Raw genomic sequence first — 16,254 nt, forward strand, 5'->3', positions numbered from 1 at the left:
CCTCTTTTTTTACTAACAGGAAAACCACTGTCGCAGGATCAAGATCCTGGGGGATTGTTATTACTGTGTGTCTGGACTGACCCAACCCAAAACCGACCACGCCCACTGCTGTGTAGAAATGGGTCTAGATATGATCGACACCATAACGTGAGTTATTTCACGCTTTTTATCGGTTTAATGCCCCTAACAGGCACAAAAACAACATTTGGAATTGGACGGTGAACTCTCATTGGAAGATTTTGTTTCTAATTCTTGTTTCTATTCGCCCCCTATGTCTCGTCCCTGCAGGTCAGTCGCAGAGGCAACAGAAGTTAACCTTAACATGCGTGTGGGCTTGCACACGGGTCGGGTTCTCTGTGGGGTTCTGGGCCTCAGGAAATGGCAGTATGATGTTTGGTCGAATGATGTGACACTGGCCAACGTAATGGAAGCTGGGGGGCTACCAGGGTCAGCATAAACATTTCACAGACCTCAACACCTTCATGCTCTATTTGAGACTTACATCTTGTTTTAGAGTAGCTTTTAGTATATCTTGTTGTTTTTGATTAGTCACTAAAATAAGCTTTTTATATTTTCACCCTTTTCTTCAGAGTGCTACAATTAGTGGCTTCCTACATTATAGGAAGTGCCTCATGCAGACCAGAGCGGGGTATTTTTGCTCACAAACACAATTCCTCAGCTGACTACAACAATAAAAATGACACATTTGCATAACATCTATAAAGGTTCTCATGATTCAAAGAATGAGCATCTGTCTTGTGTTCTGCTATTCTTGGCAGATCAGATAACTCATCCAAGCAGGCGGAGCTTCTCAGGAGGTGTTCCTAAAAACAGAAAGCAGGATTTGAAAATGTAAATGAAAAAAAATGATGGATTTTGATTAATCTAGTGGATTTTGTGGATCAAAAAAGCCCAGAACTGATCATAAATGGACTCATTAATAGTGTAGATCACTGAAAAAACTACTTTTAAAATATTTTTTCTGATTATAATTGGTAACTCTGAGTTTTCCCTGCAGGCTGAACATGAAAATGGTCTGATTCCATTATTTCCCGGTCCTTTTCTATACACAGAGTAGTAGAGCTTGTTTTTACCTTCTTGCTGACAATTTCGGACACCGCTGTCGCCTGAAAATGTAATAAATGGGGAAAAATGGAAAATGGAATCAGAAAATCAACACTGAATGAATGCAACAAAGATGAAAATTGTCTTTAGAATAGAATAGAATAGAATAGAATAGAATCGACTTTATGCAGCAAAAATGCAGCAGCCAGACTCCTAACCAAATCCAGCAGACGAGCTCACATCACTCCAGTTTTACAGTCCCTCCACTGGCTCCCGGTAGAATATAGAATTCAGTTTAAAGTTTTAGTCCTGACCTATAGAGCTCTTAACAACCAGGCTCCAAGCTACCTATCTGAGCTTTTATCCCCACACACCACCTCTCGGAACCTCAGATCCACATCTGAAAACCTCCTGGCTGTTCCTCGAACCAGACTGAAAACCAAAGGGGACAGGGCCTTTCAGACTATTGCACCCAGACTTTGGAACAGTCTACCTTAAAATCTCCGTCTCTCTAACACTGTAGAGGTCTTTAAAAATCATCTTAAAACTCACCTTTTCATCCAGGCGTTCCCTCCCTAAATGTTCTAAAAGATGGCTTCACTTTGTTTATACTCATGATTTTATTTTCTATTTTATCACTGCTATTGTTTTTTCTGATGTTTTTATTGGTTAGAGGTATTTGCCCTGATCTTACTCATGTTGTACAGCGCTTTGTGATTTATATCTGTGAAAGGCGCTATATAAATAAACTTTTACTTACTTACTTTATTGATCACAAACACTTAAGAGAATAATTAGCAGAAAAATAATAACAAAGGTACACGCATTTACCAGAGATGGGAAACTGCGGCATCAACAAGTCATCTCCATGTCGTGTTTTTGTTCTGCTCAGCAACAAAACCAGGTAATTTCAATCAGCACAGTGAATGAACGTGGTTCAGTTGCTGAGCAGAACAAAAACACGACATGGAGATGACTTGTTGATGCCGCAGTTTCCCATCTCTGGTGTTTACACATGGGCAGTAAGCTATCATTGTAACCTTTAACTGCTAAAATCCACTAATAAAAATGAAAACCTTGGGTTCTAGAACTATGCAGCATGATGTAAGAGATACAGGCACACTATGCAAATCCTGTATTGCACGAGTATTGAACACATACTGAATATAGCATTGATGTTATTGTGTACCAGAATAATGCCGGTACAACTTAAACTGAGGAGTTATACGCTCTTGCAGCAGAGGCGATGAGTGACCTACGGTAGCGTCATCTAGGGTGTCTCAGTCTGCCTCTGAAGGAGGTGTTCATGGTCTCCACAGTGGAATGCAGTGAGTGGGAGGGTTTTTTAAGATGAAGATCATCTTCCTCATCATCCTCCTTTCACACATCTCCTCGACTGAATTCCAGCCCTGAATCGAGCTAGCTTTGTTGAGTAGCTTGTTCAGTCTGTCTCGGTCAGAGCTGCCTGCACCCCAACAGACCACAGCAGAGCGGATAACAGTCAAAAACCGAGTGATGAAAGGATTTTAGCAGATGAGAGAAGCAAGGATATGGAGGTGTTGAGCTGCATCTTTTGAGACTAACTGCATCACTGTGTGTGTTACAGGAAAGTTCACATCACCAGGTCAACGCTGGAGTGCCTAAACGGAGACTACGAGGTGGAGCCTGGAAACGGTCACGAGAGGAACTCCTTCCTTCAAAAGCATGAAATAGAAACTTTCTTTATTGTGCCATCTCACCGACGGAAGGTATCACAACAAAACGTGTTGTAAAATGAATCATTTAGTTTTCATTATTTACTCATTTATCATCTGCATGTGTATTCACGTCAGTGTGGGCTCAGCTTGAGATTTGGTTAGATTCTCTGCCTGAGACCTCCAAAATAAATTTGTTTTAACACGATCTACAGTGTAGGACTATAACTTTTGTCATCATAACATTTGCTTTTGTGCTGGTCTTTCTTCTACCCTGTAATGGATCCAGATGAGGCTGTAAAGAGAAAGAAAAGAAAGTCAGCCCGTGGCATCCATCATCTCAAATGTTCGCAGTCCGACAAACTTACAGAGAAACACACATATCACCAACAGATGTGCCACATTCAGCTGGAGAGGGAATTTCAATCTTGTTTCTGTACGCCTCCCCAAGGTCTCGTTTTCTTCGCTTTTCCTCTGCTCATTATCCTCAGCAGCAGGTTTTACTTTATGCAAGATAAGACTTGCGCGCAGGTCCATGGGTATCACATGGAAACCTCTATGATTCACGATTTTATTATTATTATTTTTGCAATGTCAAAGATTTCAGCTACTCTTTTAAAAGAGCTGATGTTCTTCATCAAAGATGTGATCTACCAGCAGCATCGGATTTGCTGCTGCTCCTGCAGGAACACAGATTAACCATCGTTCTTACTGACGACACACAAAGGAGAAAGCGTTTCACACTTTTCTAAAAAAATTCTCCATATATATATAAATGCCTTCTGGGATTAATCTGCCTCATTCAATCACATTCTAGTTTATTGAGCCCGATACTAACGACTGCATGTGTGTGTGTGCATGTATATACTGTCCAGTGCTTGTACATGTGACTCATGCATGACACATATTTTACTGTGCAAGTTTATCAAGACTTAATCTTTTGTTCCCCTTTCTTATCTGGTGACAGATATTCCCAGGATTGATTCTTTCAGATATAAAGCCTGCCAAAAAGATGAAGTTCAAAACTGTGTGCTACTTACTAGTGCAGCTTATGCACTGCAGGAAGATGTTCAAGGCTGAGATTCCCTTCTCCAATGTCATGAACTGCGAGGACGGTGACAAGGTATCAGCTCTTGGGTGTGTGTGTTGATGTTTCTGTGTTTGCTCGTGCTGTGGTGTACTAAAAGACGTACCGGCTAGAATTTCCTTCAGAATATTTATTGTGTTTGGTTTATTTTCTCCCCTTGCATTGCATTAAACAACATCTTGGTTCAAGTTTACCCACAATTCAGGCAGGGGTTGTCCTATAAACTATCCACTTACGGGAAATTTCAGAGTCAGCTCAAACACTTGTGTGCTGAGCGAAGTGACATTTTTATTCAAGGCACAAAGCAGAGCCATATGTAGGACGAAGGAACAAAGGGAGTGTTTTTGTTTTTTTGCTTTTGCAACTGACATGGTTGCGTGATGTGTCCTGTGCGACTGAGCACAATGCAAAAATGAGAAGTCAGCAGCAGCAGCTGCAGACTTTAGAGGTAATCCCTAATAAATAAACCACAAAAATTGGGAATAGAAACGGACAAAAGGCATGATGGGAAAGGGAACAATGTTAAACAAAACTGAAATCTAAGTGTAAAAGGGTTGAAAATAACCAGGAAGTGAAGGTGAGAAGACATGAAAGCTGTAAAAGATTTAAGAAATAATAGATGATTGTGATAAAGTTGAGCCAAAAGCGAGCAGAGAAGTAAAAACTGGAAGACTTGGTCAAATTCATAGATGCAGGGAAACATAACGGAGAGGTACCGAACACATCCGCGTCACAAACTCACAAAAACTCTGGTCATCCTAGCTGAACTCCCTTCCCCCACACTTACTGAGCTGATCAGGAAGCATGCTCATTTACACGTACACACACTCACACACACACACACACACACACACACACACACACGTTCCCTGTCTTGTTAACACCCTGGCTTTGCTCCAGTGCCCAGTGTTTTGCAAAGCTGCTCACTTTGGCTGCTGAAGACACTTAGACACAGTGGGGTGTGTCTGATGATGAAGTTAAGTGTGAAGGCAATGTTCTCATTTGAAAATATAATCAGCCACCCGTGTTTACTGTTGACTCGTGTTCACCCCTGTTCCTGGTGTGAGAATAACGAAGTAGTCTAGAGAATGAAGAGTGCAGCAGTGTGTTTAGTGGTGCAGTTATGAATCAAGATTTTTCTGTTTCACTCCTGTCCAGCGGAGGGCCATGAGAACAGCTCCTCAAAAGATGAGGAACCGCACCAACGCCAACCAGGCCAACCTGATCCAGAGTAGCCCCAGGACTCGGGTCAACCGCTACATTGGTCGGCTGATCGAAGCCCGCCAGACTGAGTCCGACACAGCAGACCTCAACTTCCTCACACTCATGTATAAGTGCTCTGAGCACGAGCAGAGGGTGAGGCTTTTACCCATCAGAGAATATTCTGATTAGGCGTGTCTAGGAATGTGTGTTTACTGTTCACAGTCAGGCCAAAACATGTAAACAAGGGTCCATTTTACTGCAAAAAATGTTTGGTAACATTTTACAATAAGGGTCCCTTTACTAATGTTACTTAGTGATTATTAAGCATTAACAAACAAAGGATCTCTTTATTGCTGTTATTGTAAACTATTAAATGTCCTTAAGTTTAGGACAAAGGGCCGGGGGGGTCTACTTAGCAATGCATTATATAATACGCAGTTGATAATACTTTATTTTATTAGTTTATTATTGCTTAATAATGCACTAAGTAGCGTTGATAAAAAGGACCCTTATTGTAAAGTGCTTGCAAACATTTTGTTTTTGGATCACAGCTTTTTAATTAGTGACTAAATATTTACATGCATGCAAAACTAGGTCTCTCTATTCATTTCAAAAGGCATCAGAATGGACCTTTGCACCAAAATCAAAAATACACTAATTTTAAAATATTTTTCAGTAATTTAAAATAGTTTTTTGCAAAGTCAGATCGAATATTGTCTATCTTTTAGGTGCCTTTTAATATTAGAAGAGGACTGGAAAGGCTTTGGGCAGTTGTTTTGGCTGCTGCATTTAAAGGTCAATAAATTGACCTTGTGGGTTTATAACTCAGACGACGTTTAATTAATATATAGCTAATAGCAATTTTTAAAAACCAGAATAACACCCAAATTTAGTAAAATGTAATTGTTCAATAAACTTTTATTTCTATAAAACATCTTAATCAAACAAACTTTAATAACACAAGTATTTTTTAACTATCTGACAAAATCCCAAATTTTTCACTGTCAACAACAATTTTAGCCAAGGCACCCATAGGCACCTATTTTTATAGAGCTAAAAAATAATACTGATAATCAACAATTATGAACGTACAGAATTTCAACAGTAAATAAAAAGAGCCATGACAGTATTTAATATTTCTATTTTTCTAAATATTTGTAGTTTTTAGGCTTCAACGAGGCAAATTAAACAGTGCAATGCCCCGGGCCATTTTCTCCCTTCTTCTATATTTTAGTTGTAAATGACAGAAATAATAAAATGACAATAAATAAATAAATAAATAAATAAATAAATAAATAAATAGAAAGCCTGATCAAAAATTTCCCGCTTGTGGTGTTTTACTTTAATCTTTCCCCGTGAAAACCAGAGAGACATTGGCAGTCAAAATGATTGCCTCTGGCCAAAATAGGAAGAAATGATCATGTTTAACTTGTTTTTCGCACAACAAACATGAAATCCAATTTTCTTGAACAGTTGCGCCATTTTAGGAAAAATCAGGGACTAGCAAGGCTGTATGAATTTATGTGATGAATTTGTTAAACATGCTAGTTGCGAAGCAGTCAGAATGACTGCCGTGGCCTTTCTAGTGTTAACGCTTGAATGATTTATAGGTTGTGTTAACATTGGTGAAAATTACTTACTATCAGAACTGAATTGAAAATAAGTAAATAAAAAAGATGCAAAATCCTTCAGTAACCCCAGGGAACATTTCATCAGTGTTTTTCTTTTTTTATCTTTATCAAACCACATGATAAAGACATACGTTTTGATAAAATCCTCTCTTGTGTTTGACACCAGTACCACCAGCTTCCTGATGAGTACTTCACCAGTGCTGTGGTCCTCTCTCTGATCCTCGCTGCCTTGTTCGGCCTTGTTTATCTCCTCATTATTCCACAGTATGAAACTAACCATAATCTGATTACTTTGACTTATGTTTGAATAATTTCGTTACACAATTTTTTTTTTATTTTCAGGGGGACAGTGGTACTAATTCTCCTCGTCTTCTGCATCTGCTTCCTAGTAGCGTGTATTATGTATCTGCATATTACTAGAATACAGGTAAAAACACAACTTTTATTATCTGCGCCTTTTTAAAAAATGAGTAATTAAGTTTATGGCTTTTGTAAATTCTAGTTTTCATATTTCCTGCATGAACTTGTACATTATTTAATTTGGTGTGAATGTTATAGATAATTTTAGTGTCCCTTACACAATCTGTGGGTTTGATTTTATCTATGTGTTTTTTTATTGTTTGTTCTTTGTGCATCAGTGTTTTCCAGGGTGCCTGACCATTCAGATCCGAACGGCTCTCTGTGTTTTCATAGTGCTCTTAATCTACGCTGTGGCCCAGGCTTGTGTTGTAAGTCCCAAATTCAACTGTAAGAATGCACAGTGGGTGCAGAATGTATCATTTTGGGTTTAAATTCAGTGCAAGACTCCTGCTGGAAGGCGAATTGGCTGGCTAAAAGTAAAGGAAGTTGGAGAATTTCAGATATGCAGATGCAATTGAATTAATTATTTAATTGGCATCCGCATAAAAAATTGGAAATACATTTTGAAACCTTATAAATCTCTCCTGTACCATTGTTTTCATTTAAAAATCACTTTGTAATGTTTTTTTCACTTGCTACTTTACTCCACATTGGTACTGAGTGTTGATTATTGATCATGGTAACTCATCTGTGATGGAACAGGTAAATGCTATGCATGGTTTGAAAATTTTTTTGAATATCCATGCTTATTTCATCATAAAAATAACAATTTTTTTCACATTACATCTACACATTTTTCAGTCATAATGCTAAACAGAAGTCCACAACTGCCTCTGAAACTAAACTACATAGATCTTTGTGTTATTTTCTTCATTTTTGTAAATGCTCTTATTGCTGTAAATCACACTTAAGGGATTGTGAGTGTCAGCATTTATATTCCTATCGATATTTTACATTTTTGATACCGTTGTATTGTTCTTATGCCTGTGACAGGTGGGCTGCATGCCCTGGCTTTGGGGTAGTACCAACACAAACAGCTCCATTGTCATCATCGAAAAGGACAGCGAAGCCAACCGCACCATGGCGGAACTGCCCTGTGAAGGGGCTCACTATGCCTTCCTCTCCTGTGTGGTGGGCACCCTCACCTTGGCCATTTTCTTACGTATTTCCTGGCTGCCAAAGATGGCGCTGATGCTTCTTTTGGGGGTGCTGTATGTCACCATTTTGGAGCTCAGTGGCTTCCGCAAGACGGCAGGGTGAGCGTCACGTGATCACAAACACGCCTTTTAGTCATCTGCCATTAGTCATGTGGATGGATGCAAATTTTAAACAAGCGATATTGTGTTGTTGGTGTTTAAAGCAGACGAACAAGTGTTAGAATATTTACAGTACATGTGCTGAGATGTGTGTGTGTGTGTGTGTGTGTGTGTGTGTGTGTGTGTGTGTGTGTGTGTGTGTGTGTGTGTAGAGGAGTTGTTGCTTGTCTTCAGCCCACACACTCTTTCATTTTCCACCCTTTGAAGCAGCACACATACTTATTAGCTCCAAATCAGAAGCCTGAAAGGACAATGTGGGCTGGATGATGGGACCATGTTAGTCGAGTGCTGAAGGGCTCACCAATTTCATCACAACTCTGCAAGTGGAAATTTATAACATTGAAGTTCAGAAAGATAAAACAACTGATTTCGTCATGTTTGAGTGATAATATGACTTTTAGATGCATTTTTTTTTATTCAAATGTGTATTTTTTTCTTGATGTTTCTTCTGAGAAATTCAATTAAAACTGGATTCATAGTTGCTGAACGCTGTGGTGGGTCCAGTCCACCCTCTCATCCTGTTTTCGTTGTGGCCTGGTCTATTGCTGACTTCTGTGTTGGTCTTTTCCACAGTGGGGGGTCCTTCCACATCCGGGGCTACGAGCCCATCCTGTCTCTGTTGCTCTTTGTCAGCGCCCTGGTCCTCCACTCCAGGCAACTTGACCTCAAACTGCGCTTGGACTTCCTCTGGGCTGTGCAGGTCAGGAAGTCTTTGCAACATTAAAATATCTGAAGGTCTTTGAATCCTAGACAGTTGTAAAATGAGTTTGAGCAAAAGAACAAGAAATTCTGTTTCTTAGTAAAAAGTTGTTTTTAATGATGAAAAAACTATTTAAAAAACTATAGCAGCAAAATTTAAGAAGATACATTTTTTTAATTGCCCTGTAAGAAGATTTGCTCTTGCAAAGCACCCAACTTTGAGCATCATGAAGCCCTCAAATTCAAAAGCCTCCAAAAGCTTTTGACTGACCCCTTGTGGTGAAAATGTGAAACAAACGCTCACCGTTTCTATCGAGCAGTAGTTGTTTCTATCTACACATTTTGTTTTGCCATCAGGCAGAGGAGGAGAGAGACGGGATGGAGAAAGTAAAGCTGGACAACAGGAGGATCCTCTTCAATCTACTGCCTGCCCACGTGGCTCAGCACTTCTTAATGTCAAACCCCAGGAACATGGTGAGCCATGCTAACAAACAGGCAGGCAGTCAGACAGACAAACAGGTAGATAAAAAGGCAGAAATCAATTTAGAAACATGCCAAATAATTTGTTTCATTTGACCTTTTTTTGTTGCTGTTTTGTTTCATTTCCGATAGGATTTGTATTATCAGTCCTACGCCCAAGTCGGCGTCCTGTTTGCATCGATTCCAAACTTTAATGATTTCTACATTGAACTGGATGGCAACAACATGGGAGTGGAGTGTCTGAGGCTGCTCAATGAGATCATAGCTGACTTTGATGAGGTGTGATTCCCGTCTGTGTGATGCACTTTTGCTTTTTCAGTTTGCACGTGTGTGTTTCTAACTGAATGTGCGTTTTGCAGCTCATGGATAAGGAGTGCTACAAAGACATTGAAAAAATCAAGACCATTGGCAGCACATACATGGCCGCTGTGGGACTCGTCCCCACAGTTGGCACCAAGGTGGATTTCACTCTTCTGGTTCTTTGTGTCTTTTTTGTTTGATGAAAATGAAAACTAACCTTACTTCTCTCCATTTAAGGACAAGAAGTCCATTTGTGACCACTTGAACACCATCGCCGACTACGCTATCGAAATGTTTGACGTGTTGGACGAAATCAACTACCAGTCCTACAACGAGTTTGTCCTGAGAGTGGGTGAGCTAACCTGTTGTGTGATGCTGAGAAATGCTGCTTCAGATCAATACGATTTGGTGTGACGTTTTTGTGCGTTTGGACAGGTATCAATGTGGGTCCAGTGGTTGCCGGGGTGATAGGAGCACGGCGGCCTCAGTACGACATCTGGGGTAACACGGTCAATGTGGCCAGTAGGATGGATAGTACTGGTGTTCCAGGAAAAATACAGGTAGATGCAGCGCCTATAAATACAAATTAGACAACTTCTGGATAGGGATTTGTATGCAAAAACATGTTAAAACATGGGAAACTGTATGTTTTGCAATTTGATCTTTTTAGGTATGTACTGAATTGTGCCAGTTCAATTTAAAATGTTTATTTAAAATTTCACATCCATATTTCAAAGGACGAGTGCCCGAACAAAAGTGTTTTAAACTTATTTTAATGTCTTTTATTTAAAAACTATTTTTTTGCTCAGTATTTTTTGATAACTAAATTTAGGTTTATAAATAAACAATTTACAATGAGGATTAAAAAACAGAATGATATAAATTTTCTAAATTCATATTGTTTGACTGACCTGCATGACTGAAAATAACTATTGTACCTAAATGGGAATAGTTTTGGACAGTTTTCATCTTATTTAAAGCAGCAGGTTGCAACCTGTGCCTCTGGGGCCACAAGTGTCAATTTGTAGATTTAAAAGGATATTGTGCAGCATTGGCTTGCTTTTAGCACCCCCTAGTGTTCATTAGAAAAAGCAAATGTAAAACTTTTCTAGCTGTTCATTTTATTTATTTATTTTTTAAACTGAAGCCAAATTTATACTTCTCCGTCTGTGTTGGTACAGAGACACGCCATTATGCGTCGGCGCAAGGGCTCTCAGACAGACAGGGGTGCCTCCAGAAAATTTTGATAGGGGGGACCAGACGGGGCCAAAGAACTTTTTGGGGTGGTACACCAAATTGGTCCTTGTGGTAACTCTGGTAGAATTTAGCCTGTGGTGATGCATTGCATTGCTTCTTCATATGTTTTTGTAAAAAATAAATAAATAAATAAATAAATAAATAAATAAATAAATAAAAATCTGTATGTATCCAAAACATTTAACTTAAATTTTACATACACCAATATTTCAGAAAAATATAGTACAGTTATTTCAAATGTTATGTCAAAACACATTTTTTATGTTTTTTGTTTGTTTAATTCACTTGTTGCTGTGTACACAAAATCTATGGAGATTAAAACTTTTTTTTAAATGGTGAGCAGAAGAAACATGTGTATATTTTTATTCTGATGATTCCTTTACTCATTAATTGTATTGTTTTTATTTTGTTTTACAATTATGTCTTGAATAAATAAGATCAATTTATGGTTTGAGTGAACATTAATATGATTTATTAACACAGGCTTTTGCTGGGGGAGGGGGGGGGGCAGCAATTTTCTATGGGTGGCCATGGACACCCCTGGCCACCCCTTGGGGCTGCCATTGCAGACAGGCTCACAGAGGCTGATGGACACATGCCCAACTTTTTAACTATCCATCAAAGCGAAGGAGACCGCAAGATTGTGATTGGTCAGGACGGGAAATTGATTTGCAACACTCCCCAGGTGATGGAGATGTCAGTCTCTGTCAATGCATGAGCGCGACTCCACACTCAAGCAGACATGAGGTATAAATTAAGCTTCTGAAATGTCTCCTCAGCCTTCATTAGTTTTTAGAGAAGTGGTTCATCACTAAATCAAACAAATCAGCTCTATTCACGATCTAAAACATGCAGGAAACGTGCTGGAAGCAGACTACAGCTCTGCCATGTCAGCTTCACTTTATGAAGTTTAACAGGGACTGGACTGGCAACTCTGAAATTGCAAGTGCGGTATTCTGGCCGCAGAGGGATGTGGGGTCTGAGTGACATTTCATTAACCCAGTAAAGGATCATTTTATCACATACTGGCTCAAGAAAGTCATTTAAAAATATGAAAAAATTGCATAGTATGGCTTTAACCATCAAAATCATGGAAACACCTTGAATGCTGTGTAAGCATCTTTTTATGCTCCATCAACTAGATTGGATTCTGTCTACTTCTGCACATTTGGTCTGATTTTAACTGTTCTTTAAAAGGCCCCACTCCTTCAGAAGAGGGCAGCAATAACTTAAAAAGAATAGGCGTTAAAATTTAGGTGACTGAAATTTTACTTTTATATCTATTTAGACTTAAAATGAGTCAAGCGACATTGAAGTATAACTGTCTAATTTATACCACAGCATTTAATTAGTTCACCACTCTTATAATAAAATAAAAAAACATCCAGTGAAATAGATTTAAATGAGAGATTCAGCAAAAAAAAAAAATTGGCCTTTTTATACACTTTATTTAATTTACTTAAAAAAAGTTGAAGTAAATGATTAACTGTTCACTTAGAGGAAATTTGGTGAGTCATAATTAAATATCTAATAAACTGGACAAATTTTAGGTTTACACTGATCGTTTATTAGGATGCAATACGTTTAAATATAATTAAGGATTTCTCGACAATGACTCATGTAGGCTTGTAACGATTCATTTTGTCTAAGAAGGCATGAGCACGTTATTTTACCTCTCACCAGAGTTTGGTCTTTGATCATGAAAACACATGAACAAATCAACATCTCATGTTCAAATCATAGATTTTACACAACCTTTAAACATAATTTTGCTTTGTTGTTTCTCCAGGTGACTGAGGACGTTTACCGTATACTGAATTGTAACTACGACTTGGTCTGCAGAGGTAAAGTCAGTGTAAAAGGTAAAGGTGAGATGCTGACTTACTTTCTGGAAGGGAAGGTGCAGGGCGTCGGCACGGCAACCACCTCATCGGTGATGCGATCCACCAGCCTTGCGCGCCGTATCCATTCCTGTGGCAAGACGAGCGTCCCGACCAATCTGGGCAGCATCTCCCCGGCCGTCAGCCTGACCGCTCACACCAGCGTGGGAAGCAGCATTCAGATGAACGTTGCCAACATCAGCAACAGCCAAGCGACATGTTTGCCCTCATCCTGTGTTCCGGCAGTGGGCGAGGAGGAGGAGGATGAGGACGCAGAGGTGACAGGGATTCAAATCGAGGCTGTGGCGGCTATTGCAGAGGCATCTGTGTAGAAAGAAACTCAAGACTGTCTCATGTGCAGCAAAACCGTCCGGAAAGGGTTCAGGAATTAACTTTAAATCCTGAGATACAAGCAGGGATGTTTTCATCCAGGATCCAAACGTCCGGATACATGAAACGACGATGCAGATGCAGGTCTTGCTTTAGAGATTTTTAATCACATAAAAAGACGAGACACAGAGCAAAGAAAGAAGCATCTGAAGCATCTCTGCAACAGCTGGTTCTACTGGCGGTGTTCTCGGGTCCTTTCAGATCCAGGTGCATCTATTGTTTTATATGACATACATATTCCCATCCAAGTGGAAGGTGTACACTGATGCTCAAAGACGCTTCACGCATTCGCTTTGCACTGTCTTTCTGAATATGCCAAGGATATATTACATTATTTACGGAAACAAATCGTGGTTCTTTTCTCTCTTTCCTTTTGTTTTTGGTGTATGCATGTGTGTTTTTGTGAGTGTGTATGCATGTGTGATGATTAGTTTGGAATTGTAACAAAATAGGACAAAATCCTTCATGCATATATATATATATATATATATATATATATATATATATATATATATATATATATATATATATATATATATAACACATGTATACCCACTTCTCACTGGATAGAACACACTTTGTATGACATATGGCATGTTAGCAGTTAATTATTTAAGACTTAAAGCCATAGTAATGACACTTCTGTTGAAGGAAAACCAAAGTAATGAGCGTTCCTTAGAACTTTAAGTTTTACAACTTTTATTGCCTCACCATAGGAGGAACACGCTGCAGACTGGAGGTCTTAAAGGTCAACAGAAAGAGCAGACAAAGGTGGAACAACTGTGTTCGGATGAATGTATTCTGCTTTTCAACTAGTTCATGCCAAAATAAGACAAAGACCAGAAGACTGAAGTATTCCCTCATCCAATGGCAGTAAGCCTTCAGATTTCAAGGTGTTAAAGGGGGGTGTTTGTTTATAAAGAATAGAGCACACGAGGAAAATAAGCACACCGTTTTCACAAATGCGTGACCTTTAAGTGTTTCAAATGCACGTTCACATATTTCCTCAAGAAACCTTGATGCAGCGTCTAGCTGCTGCTGGTTTTTTAGACATTTTACATTTTTACACTTCTTCCGCTTTTTCATTACAACACAGCTGCAGCTTTCTGTGGAACAAGCTTGAGCACAACTCTCACGTGCTGCTTCAGAAGTGTGTCGCATTCCTTTATAGCCCATGTTTTAGGTCCATAGCCATTTCACTTAAACTGCAAAAGTGTGACTACATCACATTTCAAGTGTCTTGCCTTATTCAATAAGCTTACAGTGACTGCAACATGCCTTTTTAGATATATTCACTTTGATATTCAGATCATACTTATTTTGTAAATAGCCAAAACCTGTAAACTATGTTGGATCTTGTACAGTTTAAAGTTGGGTTATTAAATATTTTGTAATAAATACTATATTGGTGTATAAAACATCACATCTGTTTTATTTTTCAGAGCACATCCAGCTCATTTTACTGTGTCACTGTGCCTTAACGTTAAACTCTGAGCAGGGGCCAAAGTTGTTTTTCCCAGCGCCGAGTTTGTCGAGTTCACTCAATGTAACAGTTGAGTCAACAAACATCTTTCTTGTGCAACCGTTTGATGATGGATCAACGATGAACCTGTTGTTGATTTGAACGAATATTCAACTACATCTGTTTGCTGATTCTGGACTAACGAGGTTGCATCTGCACTGAGTTTTGTCTTTACTGAACTCTGCTAAATTGTTAAAGCTCACATTAAACAATGAGGAGAAAACAAAGTATGAAGGTCAGCAAATAACCCACGCGTTGACGTCATCGTGACTCTAAAAGGTCGGACAGGTTAAACTGAGTCATTCTTTCTGGTTATTCTACAGCAAATATGAGAAAAGACTTTCTTTACTAAATTTACCTAAAATTTTTTTCTTTTTGGCTTATTTCTATTATTATTATTTATTTTTACCTTTTATCAATACAAATTTATCACCCTCTCTGATGTTTTTTAACTCCCTTTTCACTGGCTAACAGAAATTAGTTTAATGCTACATAAAAATTAAAAATAGAAATGATAATCAACTCGGATTTCTTTGCAAATGAAAAGAAGGATTTTTTCTGACTTTTGAATTTTAAATTCTGAAATGTTTACTCATTTATATTTTGAATGAAAAAAAAAAAAAGTTAAACAACTATAGAAGCATACTGTAATAATATTGTGCTTTTTTAAAATTTAGCAGATGCAATCCTGTTTAGTTGTAGTAGCAGAAAATTAGAATATGGTGCAAAAGTTAATTTATTTCAATAATTCAACTTAAAAGGTAAAACTAATATATGAGAAAGACTCATTACATCCAAAGCCAGATATTTAAGCCTTTATTTGTTATACTTGTGATGATTATGGCTTGCAGCTTATGAAAACCCCGAATTCAAAATCTCAGACTACTAGAATATTGTGAAAAGTTTCAAAGTCAGCTCAATAATCCAAAACACCTGTAAAGGATTCCTGAGCCTTTAAGGGTGGGGAATCCTGGCTAGTCTCTCGAGGGGCGATTTCCAGCATGTTTTAGTTGTTTCCTTGCTTCAGCTCACCTAATCTTAATCAGCAGGTGATTAAGTGGCTTCTGCAGAGGGGGATGGACTGCTGAACAGGTGATTCAACCATTGAATCAAGAGTGCTGTAGCAGGGAAATAACTAAAACATGCAGGATACCGGCCCTCGACAACCCTGTGTTAAATGGTGTCTCTCCAAAAACACTGATCTTTGCACCATATTCAAATTTTTTGAGTTTCACCTGTCATTACGCATAATTAAAATTTACAAAACATTCAGAAATTTGTCTCAGTTTGAAGAATAAAACATTAATCCTCAATGAGATTCTGACATTACAAAAAAAATAAAACTTTACCAACCTGAAACTTAAGATCCA

General features: G+C 38.6%; 1 protein-coding gene across 2 annotated transcripts in view; it reads left to right on the forward strand.

Annotated features, from left to right (window-relative positions):
* LOC107383914 (adenylate cyclase type 1) overlaps positions 1-14,782 on the forward strand; it is a 35,985-nt gene extending 21,203 nt beyond the window's left edge. The window contains exons 5-20 of one of the 2 annotated variants that reach the window (XM_015956809.3): positions 20-147; positions 289-447; positions 2,672-2,813; positions 3,727-3,882; positions 5,005-5,202; positions 6,847-6,944; positions 7,023-7,107; positions 7,319-7,408; positions 8,034-8,296; positions 8,930-9,056; positions 9,413-9,574; positions 9,668-9,814; positions 9,895-9,993; positions 10,073-10,187; positions 10,271-10,395; positions 12,882-14,782. In XM_015956809.3, the coding sequence (XP_015812295.3) occupies positions 20-147; positions 289-447; positions 2,672-2,813; positions 3,727-3,882; positions 5,005-5,202; positions 6,847-6,944; positions 7,023-7,107; positions 7,319-7,408; positions 8,034-8,296; positions 8,930-9,056; positions 9,413-9,574; positions 9,668-9,814; positions 9,895-9,993; positions 10,073-10,187; positions 10,271-10,395; positions 12,882-13,304 (2,517 nt within the window). In that variant the 3' untranslated portion in view covers positions 13,305-14,782. The remainder of the gene's footprint in view (positions 1-19; positions 148-288; positions 448-2,671; positions 2,814-3,726; positions 3,883-5,004; positions 5,203-6,846; positions 6,945-7,022; positions 7,108-7,318; positions 7,409-8,033; positions 8,297-8,929; positions 9,057-9,412; positions 9,575-9,667; positions 9,815-9,894; positions 9,994-10,072; positions 10,188-10,270; positions 10,396-12,881) is intronic. The other variant, XM_015956810.3, reaches the window with a different exon arrangement.
* Positions 14,783-16,254: the final 1,472 nt, after the last annotated feature.

The sequence above is a fragment of the Nothobranchius furzeri genome, chromosome 11, assembly GCF_043380555.1.
Source record: "Nothobranchius furzeri strain GRZ-AD chromosome 11, NfurGRZ-RIMD1, whole genome shotgun sequence".
In the NCBI taxonomy this organism is placed as follows: domain Eukaryota; kingdom Metazoa; phylum Chordata; class Actinopteri; order Cyprinodontiformes; family Nothobranchiidae; genus Nothobranchius; species Nothobranchius furzeri.